The sequence below is a fragment of the Tursiops truncatus genome, chromosome 8 (genome assembly GCF_011762595.2).
Source record: "Tursiops truncatus isolate mTurTru1 chromosome 8, mTurTru1.mat.Y, whole genome shotgun sequence".
Classification (NCBI taxonomy): Eukaryota; Metazoa; Chordata; class Mammalia; order Artiodactyla; family Delphinidae; genus Tursiops; species Tursiops truncatus.
In genome coordinates, this window is record NC_047041.1 from 62839561 (window position 1) to 62865159 (window position 25599).

Here is a 25599-nt window from a genome sequence, read left to right on the forward strand (position 1 = left end):
CTCTAGTCCAGCAGTCCTCAACCTTTTTGGCAGTAGGGACTGGTTTTGTGGAAGACAGTATTTCCACAGGGCGGCGGCGGGGGATGGTTCAGGTGGTAATGTGAACAGTGGGGAGCGATGGGAATGGCAGATGAAGCTTTGCTTGCGTGCCACTCACTTCCTGCTGTGCGGCCAGTTCCTAACAGGCTGCGGACCGGTACTGGTCTGCGGCCTGGGGGTTGGGGACCCCTGCTCTAGCCACAGTGGCGTTTCTAGTTAAAACAGCTGGGCATGAGGTCATTGCAGGTCAATATCTTGATCTTCATTAAAGAACACCCCTTATCACCTCCATGCCCTCCAACAAATAGGGAACCAACTCTGCCTCACTTTCCTTATCTTGATTCTTTCTTCCACGTTCCCTGTGATTTCCTTGAGCTTCCTCCTGGCAATTTGTGCACCCTCTCCAGGGGACCTCTGTCTCTTTGGCTCCAGTTGTGGCATTTCTGGCTCCCTACCTGAGTTGTAGCTGTATAGGTCTCCATCCGCACAGTCAGCCTGTGCACCCCCATAGCAGTCATCAGCTATATTAGCTTAATCTGTAATTGGATTTTTAGAAGGCAACTCATTTTTTTTTAAATGAATTTATTTATTTTTATTTTTGGCTGTGTTGGGTCTTCATTGCTGCACGTGGGCTTTTCTCTGGTTGCGGCGAGCTGGGGTTACTCTTTGTTGAGGTGCGTGGGCTTCTCATTGTGGCGGCCTCTATTATTGTGGAGCACGGGCTCTAGGCATGTGGGCTTCAGTAGTTGTGGCATGTGGGTTCTAGAGCACAGGCTCAGTAGTTGTGGCACACGGGCTTAGTTGCTCCGTGGCATGTGGGATCTTCCCGGGCCAGGGCTCGAACCCGTGTCCCCTGAATTGGCAGGAGGATTCTTAACCACTGTGCCACCAGGGAAGCCCGCAACTCATTTTTTTAACTGTCATTGATTTGCTGTCACTATTTTTCAGGCTGGAACACAGAGGGATACTAAACTAAGTTATTGTTTCTTCTTGTTTTTTTTTTTTTTTTGCGGTACGCGGGCCTCTCACTCTCCCGTTGCAGAGTACAGGCTCCGGACGTGCAGTCTCAGCGGCCGTGGCTCATGGGCCCAGCCGCTCTGCAGCATGTGGGATCTTCCCGGACCGGGGCACGAACCCGTGTCCCCTGCATCGGCAGGCGGACTCTCAACCACTGCGTCACCAGGGAAGCCCTAAGTTATTGTTTTAAGTTAAGCTTGTTCTAATTGTGTGGAGATCTACTTTTCAGCTGCTGAAGTAGATAGCAATAGGCTTATGGTGGGAGAGAAATCTTCAGAAACACATTCTTTACTTGCTTTTATACTTGTATTCATTAATAGCCCTTCCTTAGAAAAAACTGTAGTTTAAGTCTATGTTCATCTTGAATTCAGTTAAAAACTACTGGGAGAGATTTTGATGGAAGCTTTTCTTTATATCTGTAGGAAGGTGCTACATACATGTAGGTGGCTGAGTAAACATTATTGAACTTTTTTTCACCTATTTTTCCCTTGGTTTTGATGTTTGTGCCCTTCTTTTGTCTTTTTTTTTTTTTAATGAGGGACATTTGTGTGTGGATTCCATATTTTAGTAAACTTTATTAATATGCCATCTGAAACAGACATTGTTACTTTTAGGTATGTAAGTTTACAAAAGTCATAAGGGAAATAGGTATTGGACATATTGTTTGAAGGAGAAGCAACAATTATCTTCTTCTCCATTGGTGTTTATAAATTATCTTCAGATTATTTAGAATTCTGATGGTCTTGCAGAAAGATACTAAATCTCCAGTGTTACTTAGAAATACATGCAATTCCAAGAAGTTGAAGAGATGAAGCCTATCATTTAAACAAGTGTACATCAAAAAGAAACTTTTTGAATAGTTCATATATACATATGGTATAAAATTCATAATGTACTAAAGGGCATTTACAAAAGTGAAAAGTAAGTTTCCTCCAACCCCTGGCCCACACTAGTTACCTGCCCCCGAGGTAACCATTGTTACTAGTTTTTTTTGTATTCCTTCCAGAAATCAAAATGTACCTTAAAATTGAACTCTCCTACACTGTTGATGGGAATGTAAGTTGGTGCAGCCACTTGGAGAACAGTATGGAGGTTCCTTAAAATAAAATTGCCATATGATCCAGCAATCTCACTCCTGGGCACATATCTGGAGAAAACTGTAATTCAAAGAGGTACATGCATCCCAGTGTTCGTTGCAGCACTGTTTACAATGCCTATTGATTGATGAATGAATAAAGAAGATGTAGTATACACACACACACACACACACACACACACACACACACACACACACAATGGAATATTACTCAGCCATAAAAAAGAATGAAATAGTGCCATTTGCATCAACATGGATGGACCTAGAGATTATCATACTAAATGAAGTAAGCCAGACAGAGAAAGACAAATATCGTATATCACTTATATGTGGAATCTTAAAAAAAAAACAAATGAACTTATTTACAAAACAGAAACAGACCCACAGACATAGAAAACAAACTTGTGGCTACCGAAAGGGAAAGGAGGAGGGAAGGATAAATTAGGAGGTTGGGATTAACATATGCACACTACTATACATAATATGTATAGTATATTCAATATTTTGTAATAACTTATAAGGGAAAAGAACCTGAAAAAGAATATATATCTGTATATATATAACTGAATTACTTTGTTGTACACCTGAAACTAACAGATCATTGTAAATCAACTATACTTCAATAAAAAAGTACCTTAAAATTAGTACTGTTATAGTTAGTGTTGTCTTCTTAAATATAGCAAAATCTAGTGATAGTTTTCCAACGTCTGTTATAATTTTACTTTACAATTATGGTTGCAGTGTGAATTACATGTCAGTGCTGGAAATGTCTTGAATAAGATTATTGGCTCTGCCCTCTTATCCTGTTGTTTTTAGAAACGCAGGGTTTTGTTTTGTTTTAAATTGTGCCCTTTTGAAGTAAAAGAGCTCACAACTAGTGAGGATGTAAATGAAAAAAAATTGAGGAACAACATGAGTAGTTTGAATCTTTATTCATTTCTCAATGATAGATTTTCAACTAAATGTTCTTTAATTTTTGCCCTGCGGTTGATTTTCGTATCTTGTGAATAATGTCATGTGTTCTGTTCCCATGTAGGCATTTAGCTTCAAAAATTTTTAATCTTGCTAGTTACAAAAGTAATTGAGCCAGGCCAGTGGTCTGTTGAAAATATAAAGGAAGCAAGTTACAGTAAAGGGCTTTTATTGTGTGAAACACAATGTAAAAGATTTGGTTAATTCTTGTGAATTTGGCATGTATAGTATTCCTTCCCTAATCTTTAGTGTTATGTTTCTGTTAACCCCTGTGGTTAAAGTTGTTTCTGTTCTAAAAATCTAATTTAAAAAAAAAAACCCATTTAGAGAACCAGAGCATGACTTAGGAGCGAGCCTGTGAAAGTCTTTGTAAATATTTTTTGCATCTCACCAAAATGAAACAGTAAAGACAGCTCTCCAAATAAAGAGCATGTAAGAGACATTCAAACATCTTAAAATGGTAATAATGGATTCTGGATTATTTCCTTTTTCCGTTTCTTACTTGCTAGAAACTTTTCAGTAAGATAGACTGGAAGTTTTTGTTTTTTTGAAACATATGTAAACTTTTGCTTTATTGAGGATAATACGCAATCCACGAGGCACTTTTGTGTGTGTGGCCTTCCATCTTAATAGCCAGTGCATTTCTAATCTTATGACTCAGAGGCTCTTAACCTTCCTGGTCCCCATTTTGTATTTCCTTTGGGGTCTTACTGCAGTCCCAGAGGTACATAGTAACTGGAAGCTAGAGACGGAAGAGGCTTTGAATAACCTTTTCTCACTTATTCAGTTTGCCCTCTCATTCCCCGACCCCCCCACCGCCCCACCCCCCAGGAGGGTTATTGTAATCCCCTCAATGATTATTAACACATTGGAATCCGAATCCTGCAACATAAGTCTAAGTTAGTCTTTGCCTCAGCTTCCTTTGTGTTTCCCAAGGCTTCATTTCATAAATCTATTTTTCTCCTCTTCTGCTTTATTTCCTTCTTCTCATTCTACCTTCAGATTCCTTTTTTTTTTAACCCAAAATCTGTGTCTACTTGAAACTGCAGTTTTCAGAAATTAATTTTTAATTGTAGAAAGGTATTTGGGAGTAAATCTGCATATAGTCAAATTTCATATAAGGAGATCTTACAGTTAGGAAGAGATTTCTACAATGTCAGAAAAATTAGTTTTTTTCATCTCAAGGTTCTTCTATGCCTTCTTTACCCTTCGCTTCCTTAGGAATATTTAGCTTTACAGCCACAATGGCTTACCAACCAGAAGTGACAGCAGTTAGGATAAAAGTTGTTCTGTCAGATGGACAATGTCGAAGGTATTATATTTCACTGGGTAGGCACCTCTGGGAGGATGGAGCACCTGCATTACCAGGCAGCACATCTCCATCAGTTCTTTTTTTAATTGAAGTATAGTTGATTTACAGTGTTTTGCCAATCTCTGCTCTACAGCAAAGTGACTCAGTTATACACATACATATATTCTTTTTTTATATTCTTTTCCATTATGGTTTATCACAGGATATTGCTATACATGTGGTATACATTAGGACCTTGTTTATTCATTCTAAATGTAATAGTTTGCATCTACCAACCACAAGCTCCCAGTCCATCCCTCATCAGTGCTTTTTGTTCATAGGGTGTTGTATGTCTCAGGCAGATGCTGTTACCTTGGAGTTGAGAGCAGGAGCTGGTAGGCAGCTGACTTAACTCTCAGTGACGATTTGAGAAAATGCTGTTAGATAATGGGACACCAGGCTGTTAGATCGAACTAGGTTGGAATTCTGAAGTTCTTCACCGGGGTGACTTTGGGGAATTTGCTTTGCTTGTTGTATTTAGTACTCTCTGTTAAATGGGAATTATAAGACATTTTAACAATATACTTGCTTGAATAGATGGAGCTCACAACCTCTATGTGTTACAACAGAACATTTACCAGCCAACTGTTTCTTACCAAACACTGATGTTGAAGAAAATTGATCTACAAAACAGTATACAAATTTGAAGGTTTTAATCTATACCTTTTGCTAGGGACTCTGGGGAAGTGAAAAATATACAGCATTGTCCCTTACCTTGAGGAGTGTGCAGTTTAGTAAAGAAGATAATACATGAAATGACTACAACAAGATAAAGTATAAGCAAGTTCTAGAAAGTGTGGAAAATGAGGGCTGTAGGCCATGCTGTCCAGTACATTAGCCATTAACCACATCTGGCTATTGAGCATTGAAAAGTAGCTAGTCCATGGGACTTCCCTGGTGGCGCAGTGGATAAGACTTTGTGCTCCCAATGCAGGGGGCTTGGGTTCCATCCCTGGTCAGGAAACTAGATCCCACATGCATGCTGCAACTAAGAGTTCGCATGCCGCAACGCCCGCCTGCTGCAACTAAGACCTGGAGCAACCAAATAAATAAATATTTAAAAAAAAAAAAATGAAAAAGTAGGTAGTCTGAATTGAGATGTGCTGTAAATATAAAATATACACAGGATTTCAGAGACTTAGTACAAGAAAATAACAAGATATCTCTTTTAAAAATATTGATTACATGTTGTAGTTATCATATTTTGGATACATTAGTAAAATTAATTTTACCTGTTTCATTTTTTTTTTTTTTTTTTCTGTATGCAGGCCTCTCACTGTTGTGGCCTCTCCCGTTGCGGAGCACAGGCTCTGGACGCGCAGACTCAGCGGCCATGGTTTACGGGCCCAGCCGCTCCACGGCATGTGGGATCTTCCCGGACCAGGGCACGAACCTGTGTCCCCTGCATCGGCAGGCGGACTCTCAAACACTGCGCCACCAGGGAAGCCCTCCCTGTTTCTTTTTATGTTTTAAAAATGTGGCTATTAAAAATTTTTAATTCCATATGTAGTTTGCGTATTTCTGTCAGATGGAGCTGCTGTAGAAGTTTAAAGGAAATAGAGAAAAAGATGCAGACAGTTTTAGGGGCTTCCCTGGTGGCACAGTGGTTAAGAATCTGCCTGCCAACGCAAGGGACATGGGTTCGAGCCCTGGTCCGGGAAGATCCCCCATGGAGCAACTAAGCCCGTGTGCCACAACTACTGAGCCCACGTGCCACAACTACTGAAGCCCGCGCGCCTAGAGCCTGTGCTCCGCAACAAGAGAAGCCACCACAATGAGAAGCCCGCACACCACAATGAAGAGTAGCCCCCACTTGAGCACCTAGAGAAAGCCCATGCACAGCAACGAAGACGCAACTCAGCCAAAAAATAAATAAATAAAATAAATCTGTAAAAAAAAAAAGATGCAGACAGTTGTAGACGAGAAACGTTTCATGGAGGCGATGGAATGTCAGCTGCTTCTGGAGGGAATGGGGCAAATCTTGTCCAGTATAGTCACAGAAAGATGACAGGTATGATGGTGGCACTGTGGATAAGAGCAGGAGCTAAAACTTGGAGTATTTGTGAGCAGTAAGGAAATACTCTGGGTGGAGTAGTGTTTGATTTGAGGCATCGTGGAAAATTAGGATTTAAAGGGAGATGGGGTTACATTTTAGATGGTTTCGTTCTTGTACAGAATACATGATTAATATGTATTTGTGGACTATGTTAGAATGAGTAGTTTAGAACTGATCCTGTAAAGAGAGGAAGTTATTAATACTTTTTGGGTAGATATATGACAAAGGTAGAGTTTTGAGATTATTCTAACAATGTGGGTGTGTTGACATGAGGGGAGGGGCTGGAGATGGGGAGACCAAGTGGTGGACTTCTGTGAAAGTTGACGCGTGCTAGACTGGGATGGTGGCAGTGGGAATCAAAACCGATATGCTCCCTACCCTCATGGAGCTTGAAGTCTTGTGAGTGATATAGATCAGCAAACCGACAATTCAAATATGATATAAAGTACACAGCGCTGGGAAACACAGAGGAAGGGAACCTACCTAACCTGTGGTGAGAATTGGAGGAGTTAGGTCAGAGAATGCTTCTAGAGGAACAGTTGTCACTGACCTTAAGAAATGTGTGAAGCTCCTCTATAAGAACAACTGTGATGAAAGATTTGGAAAGTAAATCCCTTGGAGGCACAGCAAAAAGTGTCAGGAGAGAGAACACTGGTTAGGGAGTCAGGAGACTTGTCTCTGCTCTGTTATTTGTGTGACCCTGGAAGGTTTCTTCTCCTTGCTGGGCTTCATTTTCCTCATTTGCGAAATGTGGGATAGCAGACAAGATCTTCAAGGCTTAGCCTTCTAATTGAACTTTGTCAGCTCGATATGTTTACCACGGTCTTATCCTGGTGAGTGGTCTTTGTTAGGGCCTCAGAAGGGAGAATGGGAGCTGCTGCTGGGGGCAGGGAGCCCTTGTTTCCCCAGCCCCACATTCTCTGGTTAGCCAACAGGGAAGCTCACTCAGTGGAGAGAGGAATGGCATCTGAATTGGATCCAGAAATAGGACAAACTATAAATTAAAAAAGTACAAGAGTAGGCGAGTCCATAGTTTTGTTGTTAAGGGAATGGTGGTACCAAAGTTAGAATCGGGGTGGGAAACCTGTTTTGGGGAGAAAGGTAATGAACTCTCCTTTGGATTTTTTGGATGTGAGGCAAATTTAGCATAGAAATCTTTCATGTTAGTAATATAAACCAGAGCTCAGTTGATAGGTCAAGACCAGAAAGGGATCTGAGAGTCATTCAGGTGACTTAATGTTTTCAGAATTAAAGCACTTTTTTAAGAACTTGGGGCTCAAAATTGGGCTTTGGGAAATGTCCAGATTGGGAGAATGAAGGGTAAGGGAGGTGACCCCATAAAGGTAGACCAAGGTAGAATAAGTTCTTTGAGAAATTTAGAAAATAGTATATCATGGGACCAAAAAAAGTCTTGAGAGGATGATCCAGACTGCTCAGTGCCAGAGACTTGGGAGAGTGAATTGTTTAGAAGGTATCTATCCCAGGTTGGGTTCTTCAGGAAACAGATGCTGAGACAGAGTTGGGAGTGCAAAAGGGTTATTGGGAAGAAACGCTTATGGGAAAAAAGAGAGGAAACAGGATTGGGAAAAGGAGCTGTCAAATCATGATACAGACTTAACAAAACCAGGAGCTCTGGAGCAAAGATGGCCTGTTAGAGGATGTCCACCCTGGGGAGAAATGGTGTCACCAGCTTGCTCAGTCATTGGCTGAGGTGGACCCTGAAAGTACTAATAACTAGAGGCTCTCAGCTAACCACAGTCCTTGTAGCAGGGCAGCAGTTCCTTTTTTGAGTGGTGCAGCTCTGTGTCTACCACAGAATCTTTTTGAAAAAGCAATTTCATGACATTGATAGGGATAGAAAGAAGCCATATTATAGTGACTAGAAGGGGACAGAGTGGTCAGAGGATGGGGCAGCAGAGAGGTAAGCCTCAGATTTGTGATCTTTATCATCACCTTGGGTGTACACTGTGGCTTCAGTGGAGAAGAGTGTACTAAATTGAACTACCTAATTTCTCTGTCTTCTGCTATAGACTTCTCTCTCATACACTGTTAATTCCTCTTGAGTCCTTTCCTCAAAAATCTTTAGTGGAATTTTTAGAAACTGGACTGCTTTACTAGATCTCAGGTCAGATGAGTAATGCCTTCTAGTTCTGGTAGTGCTAATAACTAATGGAGGTTTTTTTACTTCAAAAATGACCTGAATTAGAGATTCCAATTAAACAAAAATTCTTCCTGGAAAGAATATACTGGTAGTATAGTGAAATACATTAAAAGACCCACATCTAGGGCTTCCCTGGTAGCGCAGTGGTTGAGAGTCCGCCTGCCGATGCAGGGGACGCGGGTTCGTGCCCCGGTCTGGGAAGATCCCACATGCCGCAGAGTGGCTGGGCCCGTGAGCCATGGCCGCTGAGCCTGCGCGTCCGGAGCCTGTGCTCCGCAATGGGAGAGGCCACAACAGTGAGAGGCCCGCGTACCGCAAAAAAAAAAAAAAAAAAAAAGACCCACATCTAAATAAAGGTGATAGAGAAGCAAACTAAATGAAACTAAACAACAAAAAAACCAAAAAAAGAAAATTCTTAAATGGGACTCATTTAGTAAACATTTGTTGACATCAGGCACTCTCCCCTCGGCACTTTATTAGGTTTTTTTTTTTTTTTTTTTTCCGGTATGCGGCCCTCTCACTGCTGTGGCCTCTCCCGTTGCGGAGCACAGGCTCCGGACGCGCAGGCTCAGCGGCCATGGCTCATGGGACCAGCCGCTCCGCGGCATGTGGGATCCTCCCGGACCAGGGCACGAACCCGTGTCCCCTGCATTAGCAGGCGGACTCTCAACCACTGCGCCACCAGGGAAGCCCTTTATTAGGTTTTGATATTGCAGGATAGATACAATAAAGATCTTCTCTTTAAGGAGCTTACAGAGTAGTGGGAGAAATAGAAACAGAAGCTTATTGGAGTTAAATCTTCTTACTCATGATTTATCTTCCTTTTAAAAAAATGTTTATTTATTTAGGCTGTTCTAGGTCTTTGTTGTAGAATGCAGGATCCTTTTTCTTTTTAATATTTATTTATTTATTTGGTTGCTCTGGGTCTTAGTTGAAGCAGGCAGGCTCCTTAGTTGTGGCATGCATGTGGGATCTAGTTCCCTGGCCAGGGATCGAACCCGGGTCCCCTGCATTGGGAGTGTGGGGTCTTACCCACTGGACCACCAGGAAGTCCCTGACTTATCTTCTTAAAGACATATGTTTATGCTGTGATCCAGTGGGAGGCTGGAATCTAAGGAGGCTGCCCAGATCAGGAGACTTTGTTGTCCATAGTGTGGCTTCTTCCAGAGGCATGGCAAAGCATAGTTCTTTGTGAATGACTCAAGTGAGTTAATTTCATCAACTTTATAGTCCTACGATGATCTCTTCACATTTTTTAATTTTATTGGTACTCTCTAGCTGAAACCCCAGATAGAGAGCACTAATAAAATTAATTTTAAAAATTAATTTAAAAATTTTACATAAATATAAAAGCTTCACTTTTTCTGATTATAAAGGTAGAACATAGTATATTCAAACAATACTTTAAGGCAGAGGTCCCCAACCTTTTTGACACCAGGGACCGGTTTCATGGAAGACAATTTTTCCACGGAATGGGGGCGTTGAGGGGGTATGGTTCAGGCAGTAATGTGAGCGATGGGAAGCTATGGGGAGCAACAGATGAAGCTTTGCTAGCTCCCCTGCTGCTTACCTCCTGCTGTGCAGCCTGGTTTCTAACAGGCTGCGGACTGGTACTGGTCCATGGCCTGGGGGTTAGGGACCCCTGCTTTAAAGTATAGAGACAGGAACTTCCCTGGTGGTCCAGTGGTAAAGAATCTGCCTTACAATGCAGGGGACGTGGGTTTGATCCCTGGTCAGGGAACTATGATCCCACATGCCACGGGGCAACTAAGCCTGTGTGCTACAACTGCTGAGCTCATGTGCCTCAACTAGAGAACCTGCTTGCCGCAAACTACAGAGCCCAGGTGCCTTGGAGCCTGCGCGCCACAACTAGAGAAGAGAAAACCCACCGCCACAGCTAGAGAGAAGCCTGGGCACCACAACAAAAGATCCCGCATGCCTCAATGAAGATCCCATGTGCCACAGCTAAGACCCGATGAAGCCAAAAATAAATAAAATAAATAAATATTAAACAAATCTTTAAAAAAAAATAAAGTATAGAGACAAAGGTAAAAGCACCCGAAATTCTACCACCAAAGGCAGATGCAGTTAACTTTGCAATGATTTTCTAACATCTTTCGCTCACCATCCTTCCTCCCTCTCTCTCCCTCTATCTCCCTTGCTTCCTACATGTATACACATGCATGCACATGTGTGCATATACTCATACATATATATCCTTTTATATAAATAGGATCCTATTTCATATGCTTTTGTAGCCTATTTTCTTAAACAGTGTGTTAGGGTCATGTTTCCATGTCAGTGCACATAGATACAGACACCATCATCCTTTATGACTATGAGCTATTTCATTGTGTTGATGAGTTATGCTTTGTTTAACTACTTTACTATTCAGAGATATTTGAGGTGTTTTGATGTTTTCAGCCAGGGATGCTGCTAAACTTCCTACAATGCATAGGACACCTCCCCCTGCTCCCCAGCAAAGAATTATCTGGCCTAAAATGTCAGCAGTGACAGAGAAAACCTGCTCTATACCTTCTCCAGTGTTGGGTGTTGGCAATTTTTACTCCCCTGTGTCTGCTCAAACACCAGGTGTTGTTTTTCAGGCAAAAAGTAGTAGCTCTTTTAGTTTGCATTATGTTGATCACTAGCGAAGTTAAGCATCTTTTCCTATACTTATTAGTCATTAGCTTCTTTGGTGAATTTTCTATTCATGTCTGTGGTCCATTTTTGAAATTAGGTGTTCACCTTTTACTTAATAATTTCTAGGAGTAATTTGAATATTGGAGCTATTAGCCTTTTTTGTTTGTTTATGGTGTCTCTTTTTAAAGGGAAATTTAAGAATTTTTATGTGGTCAAATTTACCAATATTTTCTTTCTGATTTCTGAAGAGGGCTAAGTTAGTGAATTATCCAAAATAACTTATTAAAGGTAGTCTATGTAGAATGTAATCCAGTGGCATATACTGTAGTTCAATGGTATACGTTCTGTGGACACATCACAACAGACGGTTTTGAGTTAGATATCCTTCCTTAATGTGTGTCCATAAGTGTTATGCTGCCACTGAGTCCTCCCTTAACCCTCTGCTAGTCACCGTAAAGGATATGGAAGAACAACATTAGGCAGGGTTTCCTCCCTTACTGAGCTGCAGTTAGGTATTTGAGATATTACTGGTATGTGAAACAGAATTCACATTAAGTGCTGAATAGGAGTTCAGTGGACAGAGGGGGCGGTGAAGGTTTCCTAGAGTTTATGAAGAATAACCCAGTCTTGAAGGATGTGACTAGGCAAAAGAGAATGTTTCCAGTACAGGGCATGATTGTGGGACAGGCAGTTAGGAGACCTGAGTTCTTGTTTCTGATTTGTTTCTAATCAGTTTGTGACTTAGGCAAGTCTCAGGCCTCAGTCTTTTTTTTTTTTTTTGAGGTATGTGGGCCTCTCACTGTTGTGGCCTCTCCCGTTGCGGAGCACAGGCTCCGGACGCGCAGGCTCAATGGCTATGGCTCACGGGCCCAGCCTCTCCGCGGCACGTGGGATCTTCCCTAACCGGGGCACGAACCCGTGTCCCCTGCATCGGCAGGTGCACTCTCAACCACTGCGCCACCAGGGAGCCCAGGCCTCAGTCTTTTTATCAATGAAATAAGGAGATAGCAGTAGGCTATTTCCTAAGAGCATTTTCATTGTTAAAGTATTATGGTTTTACTGTGAAAAGAGAATTTTTAGAATGAATTTGTTCAGCATTTATTGAAAGCCTTCTTCATTCTGAGTAGCACGTTAAGTGCTGTGGGGATGCAAGGGGAGGTAAGACATGGGCCTTTCAGAAATTTAGTCTTATGGGAGAGAGAAAATCATGTGTGGTAGTGTAAGATAAGAAATACAGAGTGCTTGGGAAATGCAGAGTGAGGAAGGCCATCTTGATTTTGGGAGGTGGAGGCTTCAGAAAGGGATGGCAGTTATGTTAGGTAGAAATGGAGGTGTAGGGGTGATTAGAGCAGAGGCCTGGATGGGGCAGGGGAGTGATACAGGGTTTGTTTGGGATGCTGTGAGTAAGCTTGTTTGACTAGATTTGTACAGTTGGTGCAGAGGGGTGGGAAAAAATAAGGCTACAAATGTAAAGAGGGGCTGGCTTGCCAAGTGACTTAAATACGGAGCTCAGATACCTCTTTGGTTTTTACTTCTGTAGGCTTTTGATGACTTTCAGACAAGGTGATAATGTGAGGTCAGCAGCCCTTGAAGATTAATTTGGTAAAAGTGTCTAGGATGGTGATTGATGGCATTCAGGGACTGAGTCAGAGATGACTGAGATTTCTGAGGCTGAGTGTGATAAAGATAATTTAAGAGAAAGCAAGCAGGCCTTAAGCAGTGACAAGCAGGATGAAAAGATATTGTCGGGAAAGGGAAAATGAGTCCTTGTGGTAAGGGGCGGGACTTCTATTAAGACAATGCTCTTAAGGCAGGGCATAGCTCTGGTAGGAAGTTGGTCATTCTGTTAGGAAGAGTTTTCTGGTAATTCGCCCTGAGCTTGAAATTTTATAAATCAGACAGGAATTTTCACATTTAAAAAAAAAGCTTGCCCATTATGAATTATAGTTCTGTAATTGTGTCGGTTAAGATAAGCTTGTCGGAATAGAGATCCCTACCCCCCTTTTTTTCCGTGTTGAATTTTGCCCATTACGCACATCCTGTAAAGGGAAACAGTCTGTGACTAGGGGGCTCATTTCAGAGAACCTTTGTAATCTCTCCATCTTTGGGAGGGAGGAGGGTAAGCATTAGGCACTCATGTGTTAAAATACTGTTTAGTCATTCATCATCCCTGATGTCTTTTCAGGATAGTTGGAGCAAAATGCTTAAAAAGGGTAAATGGCAAACCGCTGCAAAGGAACAGACCACACGAGCAGTTAATTAGTCATCTCTCGTCAGCGGAGGCCTTGCAGAGGCATTAGCAGACAGCTAGGAAGGAACTGGAGAGATGAGGGTCTGGCATGGATGTGGATCTTTTATTGTAGTAACAATAGTTTATTCTTCAAATCGGGGCCTGAGAGCAAAGTTGCTTAGCAATTATGTGGGCGTTGAAAGAATGGCCTTTGGAGGAGCAGGCATTTGAAGCAGGATAAATTCAACTTTCTCAAGAAACTTGCAAACACTGATTAGAGTGATTGAGGGGCAGTGCTTTTACAAATCAAGAACTTGTAGTGCTATTTCCTCTTGATTGCTTTTGTCCTCATCTGTTTTCCAGCTTCTGCATGGGGAGAGGAGGCTAGTACCTCTTGGAACAGTTTCCCCCAAAGGCGGGTGCTGAGAGATGAGGGCTTCCAGAGAGAGAGTGGTCCCAGATTTCTAGACGGATGTGTTCTTCACCACTGGATTTAAGTTGGCTCCACTGAATAGCTCCAGCCATGTTGCTGGGTGCTGGAGAACTGACCGGGTGGGCACCAGTCCATCACTGCACCTTAGCAATAACATGCATGCATGGCCACAGCATTCATGTCACTTTTGTATAGGCAGGGCTCTCTTTTTTTCCAGGAGGAGAGGGAATGTGGCCGGGCAGGGAAAGGGCACCAAAGTATAAGGTTTGGGTTCTAGACCTAGTTTCACGGCACATAAAACTCTGTCATCTGGGGGACATCTCCTTATCTCTCACTCAGCCTCTTCATCCATCTGTAAAGTAGCAATACCATCTACTTTCCAGGGGTGAGACTAAAACCAACTAATGGATGATGTGAGTCTACTCTAAAAAGCATAAACTGCTGTTTAAGCTTCTGGAGATTTTACTTCTTATTATTAGTTTATATTCTGGCCTTCAAGAATTTTTTTTTTTAAATACATTTTACTTTTTACTTAAAAAAAAACTTGAGATACTGTCTAGGCTTTAAAAAAATTACTGATAAAATTTTTTTAAAGTTTAAAAGATGGCACATTTTTTTTTCTTTTAGTTACGAAACTTTTCCAGTTATCTATTATTCAGTTTGTTATTTTGTTTGAAGAAGACTTCCCAGTTCTAGGCCTTACTAACAATGAAAAAAGCCGAATTTCTGATCTAAATTATAGTTCTTTCTGTTGAGTTCATGAAATGAGTTTGGGTTGATAGTTAAGGATTGAGCTTTTAAAAACATTATTTTTAGAGACAAGTCACTAACTCTTCCTTTTGCAGTGAGGATACTGAGACTAAGCGAGTAAGTAGCAAAATATTCTAATATTTAAAAAGGGTAAATGGCAAACCACTGTACAGGAACAGACCACATGAATAGGGCTGGTACTCAGGTCTCCTCCTCCAGGGTGCTTTAATATAATCTGCCTCCCTCACAGTTTGCTTAACTAAATGAAGGTGGTTGAGAAAGTTATCACTGGATTTAGTTATCCCTGTATTTAATTGTCCAAGGCTGAAGTCTAGAGTTTAAATCTAAATCTTCAATGGGATCACTGGTTGAACTAAAGCAGCTCTGCAAAGATGTTGTTGACTTTAGAAAACTGGAAACATAATGTTCCTTGTTCCTGGAGAGTGTTGGACCAGCAATTACAAAACCTGACTTCTAGTCTCAGTTCTCCTAAGTAACCTAGTCAAGAAAAACAAATTTAATCTCTTTGAGCCAGTACTCACCATCTATAAGATGAGAAGGATGACAATATGGTATCTAAGGCCCCTGCCAGGGCTTTAGTTGGAGGATCTGTGAAACCCAAAGGCAAAGAAAGGGATGGGTGTGAGAGAGATTGGTGTCTGCTTTTTGTACCCTGAGGATTTTGCATTAATCAGTTACTTTTCTCATGTTATTTCTCTATTGGAAAGCTTTCCAATTGCCCTTTTCCTATCCAAAAGCTCTTTTTATTTTAAGGCCTAGGTTACATTTCACTTAGTCTGTGAAGTGTTTGTAGCACACACTATTCTTTCTGAGCTCATTTATTGCCCTTACATCTTATTCATCCATTAGTCATGGTACATTGCTGTGGAATATGTCTTCCTTTTATACCTAATCTCTAGGGAGTAAGTTAATGTAGAAGAAAAAGTGTAGAGTTCAAAGATAAGTAGATTTAGCTGTATGGGCTTAAGCTGGCCGTTAAGAAAAGTGTGCGCGTGCGCGTGTGTGTGTGTGTATGTGCGTGTGTGTGTATATATGTGTGTGTATATATGTCTGTGTGTGTATGTGTATTGTGTGTGTGTACGTGTATGTGTGTATATATACGTGTGTGTGTGTGTGTGTGTTTAATTTTTAAAATAGTTTTTATGTTTTTTGAATAGGGAAAATTTTTTCCTAAACTTAATGAAAAGGGAGATACAGTAAGAAATCGTCTTTTGCTCCTGGTCTGCAGTCATACTAGTTTTCTCCCCATGGTTACTCGTTTCTTATATATCCTTCTAGAGTATCTTATTTTTTCTTCCTTTTCCTTTTCCACAAAAGATAACACACTATATGTAGTCTTAGGTACATTGCTTTTTTCACTTAAGTTATCTTGTAGATCTTTACGTATCACTACTCAGTGAGTTCCTCACTGTTCTTAACCTTCTATGAACGTACCATAGGTTAACCTGTGGTTGGGAATTTTAACTTGAGTGAAGTCCCAAATAATTTAAAAATTTGAATGACCGTTGAGCCTTATATGAGGAGTATGCTCTTTATTTCTCTATATTTCCGTGGTATGTTGCAGTTTTTAAGCTCCTTACATTCCTGAAGTTGATCCTCACAACACCTTTTTGGAGGTAGATAATTACTCTGTAGGTTTTACTAGGTAAATAGAGAAAGGAAATGTCTATTTAGGATTTTGCTGACTGTGGTGCAAGATTCAGTAGAAGCTCCACCGTGCCCTTTTCATGTGCTCTACTACTGGCAAATAGAAGTTTTACTTGAGAAAAACAGCCTGCTTTGTAGGGGCTGATAGAAGTCTTCATTACTTCATTTATAACCATTTGTGAGTTTACTTCCTTTACTTTACTTACTTCCTTAAAACCAGTAGAGCATGTAGAAAAGGATCTCCACATAAATGAAGCTTTGAGAAACAAAACAAATGTAGAAAGAAGATATGCAAATGTTTTTTTATAGGTTAATTTTTTTAATCTTAAAAAATTCTAACGAAATATGTGTGTGCAGAAAAAAGTAACTTGCTTTATGGAATTGAAAGTATTCATTGAGATGAATTTGGCTCCTTAAGCGATTAAATGGGTAGGGCTGAGACAAATAGGGAAGATTTTAACCTGGGATTTAACATCTAATAAGATTCTGTGTTAGAGGCAGCATGGCCTTAGCTCTGTAATTTGACCTGTTTAGAATGCACAAATGGAATGGAAGGGATTTAAGTTTTATATTTAGATTTTCATTTAATAAGAAAAAAGAGTAGTACTGAAAGAGCCCAGACTGCTAACTCAGCTACCTGAATGTTAAAGTGTGCACTTCGATTATTGCAAGACCAGGATGCAGATTTTTTTTTTTTTTTTTTTTTGTGGTACGCGGGCCTCTCACTGTTGTGGCCTCTCCCGTTGTGGAGCACAGGCTCCGGATGCGCAGGCTCAGCGGCCATGGCTCACGGGCCTAGCCGCTCCGCGGCATGTGGTATCCGCCCGGACTGGGTCATGAACCCGTGTCCCCTGCATCGGCGGGCGGACTCTCAACCACTGCGCCACCAGGGAAGCCCCAGGATGCAGATTTTTGACAGAATATTTTCAACCATTTTGGTGACTCCTGAGATTTTTTTGCTATTGATTTTTCATGTATTTCTAAATCGGGCCCTTGATTTCTTTCTCTTTTTATATTTATACTCTTTTATACTCATCCTGAAAACTTAGCCTAGCATCACAGAATTTTAGAGATGTTTGGATGCTTAGAGATTACTAATTAATATCTGGTATATTTGTATATTAACTTGGCCCTTTATATTGAACAAAGGAGAGAACTGAAGCCCAGAGAGGTTGTGGCTGGGCCCAGGTCAGCCACCTTGTCCAGAACCCCCAGCTGCAGCTGTTCAGAGCCAGGTTCTTTCTCTTACAGCTCTACTTGACGGACTGCTCTACTTAGGAGAAGTTTAATTTTAAACACATTCTCTTGCTCTTTCCCCCCTTTTTCTTTCTAATATGGGCCAATTAATAAAAGACTACAAGGAGTCTGGTAGTCACAGATCTTGCGTGGAGCCTGGCTCATTGTAGGGCATGTAAGAGAGACTTGTTTGAAGTGGACCAGAACTGGGGAGGCCATGAGACACTATGGGTAACAGGTGGGGAGCTGGCAGCCGGCAATTTATTCTTCATCTTTCTCTCCCCAGGACAGGGAGCAGCCAGTTGTGTTCGGACAGTGAAGGTGCCGTGTGCGGGTTAGTGGATGCCTCTAAACTACCCTTTTTCTCCCTTAGGTCCTTTCCCATAACCTGTGCACAGTGCTGAAGGTTCCACATGACCCTGTTGCCCTTGAAGAGCACTTCCGGGATGATGATGAGGGGCCTGTCTCCAATCAGGGCTACATGCCGTATTTAAACAAGTTCATTTTGGAAAAGGTACGGCTCTAATCTCTTCCTTCTTACAGCATTGTTCAGATTGCACATTTCAAGTGGGCCCTATAGCCCCTTGTTGGTGAGTTCACTAAGGAGTTTCGGTGTGAAGCATCACGAGATAAATCAGAAAGGAAAGAAAGAATGAGACTGACAGTGTTCCTATTTCTCTCTCTTCTCCAGTGTCTTCTAAAACTTTGTTCGATATTTTTATGACTTGGCTCTTTTTGGAAATTAAGTATTCTGTATTAATCTGTACCTGTCTTCTCTTAGGGAACTTTTTTTCTTTTAAATTCTGGTTCCACATGTACTGGCAATGATTGTTAAAGCATGGATATGATGGGGTAAAATGTGATGTCAATTATCTTTATAGATATCATACAGCAAAACTTTCATCCTAGACTTTTTCGGGTACCACTTGGATGTTTCCTCTGGGATATGTTATGAGTAAAGATGCTGTAAAAAATGATTATGCGGGCTCCCCTGGTGGCGCAGTGGTTGAGAGTCCGCCTGCCGGTGCAGGGGACACAGGTTCGTGCCCCGGTTCGGGAAGATCCCACATGCCGCGGAGCGGCTGGGCCCGTGAGCCATGGCCGCTGAGCCTGCGCGTCCAGAGCCTGTGCTCTGCAAGGGGAGAGGCCACAACAGTGAGAGGCCCGCATACTGCAAAAAAAAAAAAAAAAATTATGTGTTTGGAAGCCATATTGGTATTTTCTGCTGGGTTTGGTTTCTCCCTTGGTTTGGATAATTAAAAATTGACACATTAAAGTTTTGACTTTAATGTTCTTTTATTTTTTTTAAGGAAAATAATCTAAATTGATGGCACATTTAATTAAAAACATTGGTGATTAAAAAATTACAAAAAGTAGCTTTGTTATTAAATAGTCAATTAATACAAATATATGAAATAAAAAGTAAAACCTCTTTACCCTTTTTAGTCTGACTCTATGGGAGTAACCACTTTTAACTGTTTGATGAATATCTTTGCTGACCTTTTTATAGACATGCAAATACACACTTATGCAATACATAGTGTTTTGTTTCTATACCAATAGGATTATGCTACATATAGTCCAACTTAGTTTTTTAACTGAACAATATATTAGTGTCATCTTTCCATATCATGTACATTTAGTTTAGGTATGAAAGTAATCATATATGCACATGAAGGGTTGGGAATTACTGCTTTTGCTTATTTATAACACCAAGCTTGAAATTTTTGGATATATGTCAAAAATGTCTTTCAAAAAGTGACAGTGATAATACTTTTAAATTAAAAATAAAACACATTAAAAAGCCTGTTTTCCAATCACCTAAGTACCATAGCTATTGACATATATTTTTCTGTTGACTTTTTTGGGATTTTTATAGCTACTTATATGTATAAATTCTTTTTATAGTTAAGTGTCTTTTTTATAAAAGCAAAGTACAGTAATTAAAATTTATAATAATAATTTAAGTTACTGGTATGGAGAATGCCAAAATGTTGGTCAGCATTCTTTTTAAAAATCACATTACATGTTTTAGAAATTTTGCAGCAAAGATTGTCCAAATTACAGTGTATTCATCTAGGTAGTATTCTTTGTACCTATATCTATTATTCCATATCAGCCTCATAATACAATTTTTTGCTCTTTATTTGTGTGTGTATGTTTTATACATATACTTGGTCATGCTTTAATTAGAAACAACTGCAGAGGGAGAAACCACACCATAATGAAATGAAAGACGATCAGACTCACAAAAGCCACATATTGTGTGATCCAATTTATGTGAAATGTCCAAAGTAGGCAAACACACAGAGATATAGAATAGATTAGTGGTTGCCAGAGGCTGAGGGGAAGTGGGAATGGTGAGTGACTACTGATGGGTTTGGGATTTCTTTTTGGGGTGATGAGAATGTTCTAGAGTTACATAGTGATGATGGTTGCAAAACCTTGTGAATATACTAAGAACTACTAAAATGCACACTTTAAGGGTGAATTTTATGGAATGTGAATTATATCATGATAAAAAAGATTCAAACAAATTATACAGAAACTGATGTGTGAAGTTTCAAAACTTCACAGTATGATGCTGTACTATTTTCTAAAGCTTTTTTGGGCTGTCTTTCTGTTTATTAATCAGGTAGCTCATTTGTGTTTATAGTTGTATTATAAGTAAATATGTCTTTTTTGGTGAAGAAATTCTTTTTATTTAGAAAAAATTCCCCCAGCTTTATTGAGATATTATTGATACCTAATATATGTAAATTGAAGGTGCACAACGTGATGATTTTTTTTAATCTAACTTTTAAAAAAATTTTATTTATTTTTGTCTGTGTTGGGTCTTTGTTGTGGTGCATGGGCTTCTCTTGGCGGTGGCTTCTCTTGTTGCGGAGCATGGGTTCTAAGTGTGCAGGCTTCAGTAGTTGTGGCTCTCGGGCTCTAGAGCGCAGGCTCGGTAGTTTTGGTGCATGGACTTAGTTGCTCCGTGGCATGTGGGATCTTCCTGGACCAGGGCTCGAACCCGTGTCCCCTGCATTGGCAGGCGGAGTCTTAACCACTGCACCACTAGGGAAGTCCCCCAACGTGATGATTTGATACATATATATATTGCGAAATGATTACCACGGTAAGGTTAGTTGTGTTATCATTGCCTCCCATAGTTACCTTTTTTTTTCCCTGTGGTTATAGCTTTTAAGATCTACTTTCTTAACAACATTCAAGTGTATAGTCCTGTATTGTTAATTATTGTCACAGTGCTGTGCACTAGATCCCAGATCTTATTCATCTTAAAGCTGAAAGTTTGTACCCTTTGACCAGCATCTCGCCATTTCCCCTACCCCCCAGCTCCTGACAGCCACCATTCTACTCTCTTATTTCTTTGAGTTCATTGTTTTAAATAGTCTGCATTATAACTGAGAACACATAGTATTTGTTTTTCTGTATCTTAAAGAAATTCTCTTAACCATGATTAGTTACAACAGCTTCAGAATCCTTGAGTTTACCGTTTGATATTTCTGCACTAATTTATATAAAAGGCAAGAGGTTTTGAATACAACCATAGTGGTGAGAACATTTACACTCCATTAACAACCCCTAAGACAAGTGGTTAGGATATGGTACATGTCCAGATCCCACAGAAGGGGTTAAAATTAGGTATATCCCTCTTTTATTCTCCCAATATCTGTTTTAATCAAGTTTAGGCCCTATGAACTAGAAACAAGACAGTCAATCTGCAGTGGACCATCAAACCCAAAGGACTCCCTTTCTCTGTGCGTCTAGGACAAACAACGGCTAGTCCCCTAATTTTTTCCCCTAAAGTATGTGTTAGCACTCTGGCATCATGGACTTTAAATAAATAAAAAATAAAGACTTATTGTCTTCCCTACTTTTAAAATACAAAAATGTGTTTTAAACAGATACTATAACCTCATCATAGTTTTACTTTTCAAAAATTTCAATTTATTTAAACAAAATCAAACCAAGTTCACATAGTAAATATGTCTTATGTTCAGCAAATGTTTGATGACCTGCTGTGTGCATGTGTTTAATCTTAAAAACTAAAGACAATAAGCAGAATTATGTTTGTTATTAAAATATATAGAACAGGGACTTCCCTGCTGGCACAGTGGTTAAGAATCTGCCTGCCAATGCAGGGGACACGGGTTTGAGCCCTGGTCCGGGAAGATCCCACATGCCATGGATCAGCTAAGCCCGTGCACCACAACTACTGAGCCTGCGCTCTAGAGCCCAGGAGCCACGACTACTGAAGGCCGCGCACCTAGATCCCGTGCTCCACAGCAAGAGAAGCCACCACAATGAGAAGCCTGCGCACCACAATGAAGAGTGGCCCCCGCTCACCACAGCTAGAGAAAGCCTGCGCGCAGCAACGAAGACCCAACGCAGCCAAAAATAAATAAAACAAAATAAATAAATTTATATATATTAAAAAAATATATATATATATATACACATATATATAAATGAAACATACCGGGGGATTCTCAGAAATCTGGAAATTGCTTTGTTTTTCAGTGCTAGAATTTGTGTGGGCTGGACTAGTAGATAGAGAAACATGGTTGAATATCTTGAAGTGCTGTACCCTGATACATTTTGTTCTCCTTGATGTAACTCTCTTTAAACATCTTGAATTTTAAAGTTTTAAAATGTTCTTTGTTTTAGTATTTAGGTACTTAAAAGTTTTGTAACTGGGGGAGAAAATACAGCAGTATTTAAAAAGTCCAAAATTAGCCACAAAATTTGGAGAAAAACTTTATTCACAGAGCAAGTGAGGATGTGATGAAACAGTGAGCCCTTGTTTATTATTGCTTAGCCACCTGGAGTGGAATTTTGCCTGGCCTTCAATCCAAATAAAGCAGGCAAGGTTTTTGTGGTGTGGGTTTAAATTGAGCAAAGATTAGTGCCTTGTTTTGAAACTTGGTTGAAAAAAATGCCAATAGTGACTGAAGAATGTTAACATAAAAACTTAGAGATCGTCATCAGTTATGCAATAAAATATGAAATGATTAAACATTTGCAAGATGTGCTTTCCTATATGTGTGTGTGTGTGTGTGTGTGTGTGTGTGTAAAGTCTCATTTGATCCTCATGGTAATCCTGTGATGATGCACAACTGGAATTCTTATCCCCATTTAACTCGGGAGGAAATAGAGTGCATAAGGTTGCCTAGCTAAAAAGGGGTAGATAGATTTTGAACCTAAGCCATTTCACTTCTAGACCAGTGTCCTTTTAACTATATGTACTATTGAGGGATTAATTACTCCCTTCCAGAATTAATGTTTTCCAGTTACTGGATATGTAAGGGCGGGTAGAATGGTTTAAAAGCCATTCTGATCATCTCAGACTATCTCAGCCTCCTTCTAGTTCTCTTAGGTTCTTTCTCAAGTGTTTTAAGGTGATTTTTTCTTCTTAATTAGTATCTGGTGTTCCTCAGTGTTCATTTTGGTCATTTTCCCCCCAGGTTATTTGAGAGGTTTTCTGCCTTTGCCTAAGAGAATTACTCAGAAGGGGTTGAGACCAAGAGATAAATTATAATGAAACTTGCTTTGCAAAAAGTAATTTTTCTATTTGGTTTCTACATTTGCTTCTTCAGAGAGAATAATTCCGGTTGTTCTTCACATTGATAGAATTTATTTTCAGCTTTCCTGAGGCTTCAGATGATTAACATGTGTGTTCTTGTAGCAAATATTTTGCCTCCGCTGATTGTTAACTTTCTCTTTGCTTATTTGTTAAATTTCTTCCTTAGAAGAAATAGGATTAGAAGAATAGAATTCTGGGGACTTCCTGGGTGGCGCAGTGGTTAAGAATCCACCTGCCGATGGAGGGGACACGGGTTTGAGCCCTGGTCCGGGAAGATCCCACATGCCACGGAGCAGCTAAGCCTGTGTGCCACAGCTACTGAGCCTGTACTCTAGAGCCCGCGAGCCACAACTACTGAGCCTGCGCGCTTAGAACCCATGCTCCACAGCAAGAGAAGCCACCACAATGAGAAGCCCGCACACCACAACAAAGAGTAGCCCCCGCTCGCCACAACTAGAGAAAGCCTGCGCAGAGCAATAAGACCTGACGCAGCCATACTAACATACATAAATAAATAAAAGAATAGGATTCTGTGAACATCTAGGAAGAATTTTTTGTGAGCTTCCCCCCACCCCTCTTTTTTTTGGGCAAAAAAACCACTGCGCCTGGCTTATCTGATAGTGAGTAATTGAAGAAAGTGTTATATTGTTAACTTTTTACTATTGAGCCCTAGTAGACTACATAAAAAACTAGTTCTGCCTCAGCATGTTTAGGAGGCAAACTAAGCCTTTCATGAGATTTAATAGCCTAATGGGCTTTTTGGTCCAAATCATGGTCAGTTATTTTCCCTGATTCTACACATTAAAGGTTGGTCTGGGCTATTTGATGATTAAAAACCAGTAATCCATTGGCAATAAGCCAAGTCCTAATTGGGGAATTTGCTGCTTTCTAACATAATCCTTTTTTTTGTTTGTTTTTTTTGGGAAACATACACACACACACACACACACACACACAAGAAAAACACACAAAGAGAAAAATTTTTGTTCAATATAATGTCCCTTTTCTAGAGTCTAGCAGTCTCTGCTTTCTGTTTTCCTAGGCTGGACATTTTTACTTTCTTACAGGATGCTTGCTCTTCCTGTGTTAGTTATAGTTCTATAAAATGAGTTTTCAAATTTCTTTTAGTGGAATGAATATGTCTTCGCATTCAAAATGTTGTCAAATGTATGCCTAACAAGTATCATTTAATAGGAAGGGGTACTGCTCTTAAGTTTCCCAAACCATGCTTTTGTACAGTTCTTTCTTATTGTCCTATAGCCTATGTTATTTTTTTCTTTCATTGTTGCTTGAAAGTTTTATAGTATTAACTTGGTACAGTGGTCAAGTTGGACTCTACATTTTGATCAGATTTGTAAAGTTACACAGGACTAAAAACTTCGGAGTGATTAAAGAGGTTCCCTGCTGAGAATATGGATGACTTTATGTCATTGAATACTTTGGCCAGCAATATAAATATAAGAGTGGTGTAGGTTAAAGAAATATTGTTTTCAAAAATAGCAGCTTTACTGAGATGTAATTCATGTACCATACAGTTTAACTATTTAAAGGGTGCAATTTGGTGGTTTTTAGTATAGTCACATTTTTGTGCAACCATCACTAAAATCAGTTTTAGAAGATTTCATTACCCTCCCTCAAAAAAACTGTACCCATTAACCCTTACTCTCCTCTCATAGCCCTAGGCAACCACTAATCTACTTTCTACCTCTATGGATTTACCTATTCTGAACTCGTACAATATGACTGGAATCATAATATGTGGCCTTTTGTGTATGTCTTCTTTCACTTAGCATCATGTTTTCAAAATTCATCCATGTTGTAGTACATAACAGTACTTCATTTCTTTTTATGGCTGAATAATATTTCATTACGGATATACCATATTTTGTTTGCACATTGGGTGATGGACATTTGAGTTTTTCCCGCTTTTTGGTTATTATGAATTTACTGCTGTTAGCATGCATGTTCAAGTTTTTGTGGGGATGTATATTTTCAGTTTTCTGGTATATACCTAGGAATGGAATCGCTGGGTCATGTGGCAACTCTGTGTTTAACCTTTTGAGAAATTGCCAAGCTGTTTTCCAAAGCAGCTGGGCATTTTACTTTTCTACCAGCAATGGCTGAGGGGTCCAATTTCTTCATATCCTCACCAACATTTTTTTTTTTTTTTTTTTTTTTTTTTTTTGCTGTACGTGGGCCTCTCACTGCTGCGGCCTCTCCTGTTGCGGAGCACAGGCTCCGGATGCGCAGGCTCAGCGGCCATGGCTCACGGGCCCAGCCACTCTGTGGCATGTGGGATCCTCCCGGACCGGGGCACGAACCCGTGCGTGTCCCCTGCATCAGCAGGTGGACTCTCA

General features: G+C 40.2%; 1 protein-coding gene across 1 annotated transcript in view; it reads left to right on the forward strand.

The window, feature by feature from the left end:
* Positions 1-25599, forward strand: part of SWAP70 (switching B cell complex subunit SWAP70) — a 79120-nt gene that overhangs the window by 6958 nt on the left and 46563 nt on the right. Inside the window, exon 2 of the mRNA XM_019948258.2 lies at positions 18026-18166. Within this exon, the coding sequence (XP_019803817.1) occupies positions 18026-18166 (141 nt within the window). The remainder of the gene's footprint in view (positions 1-18025; positions 18167-25599) is intronic.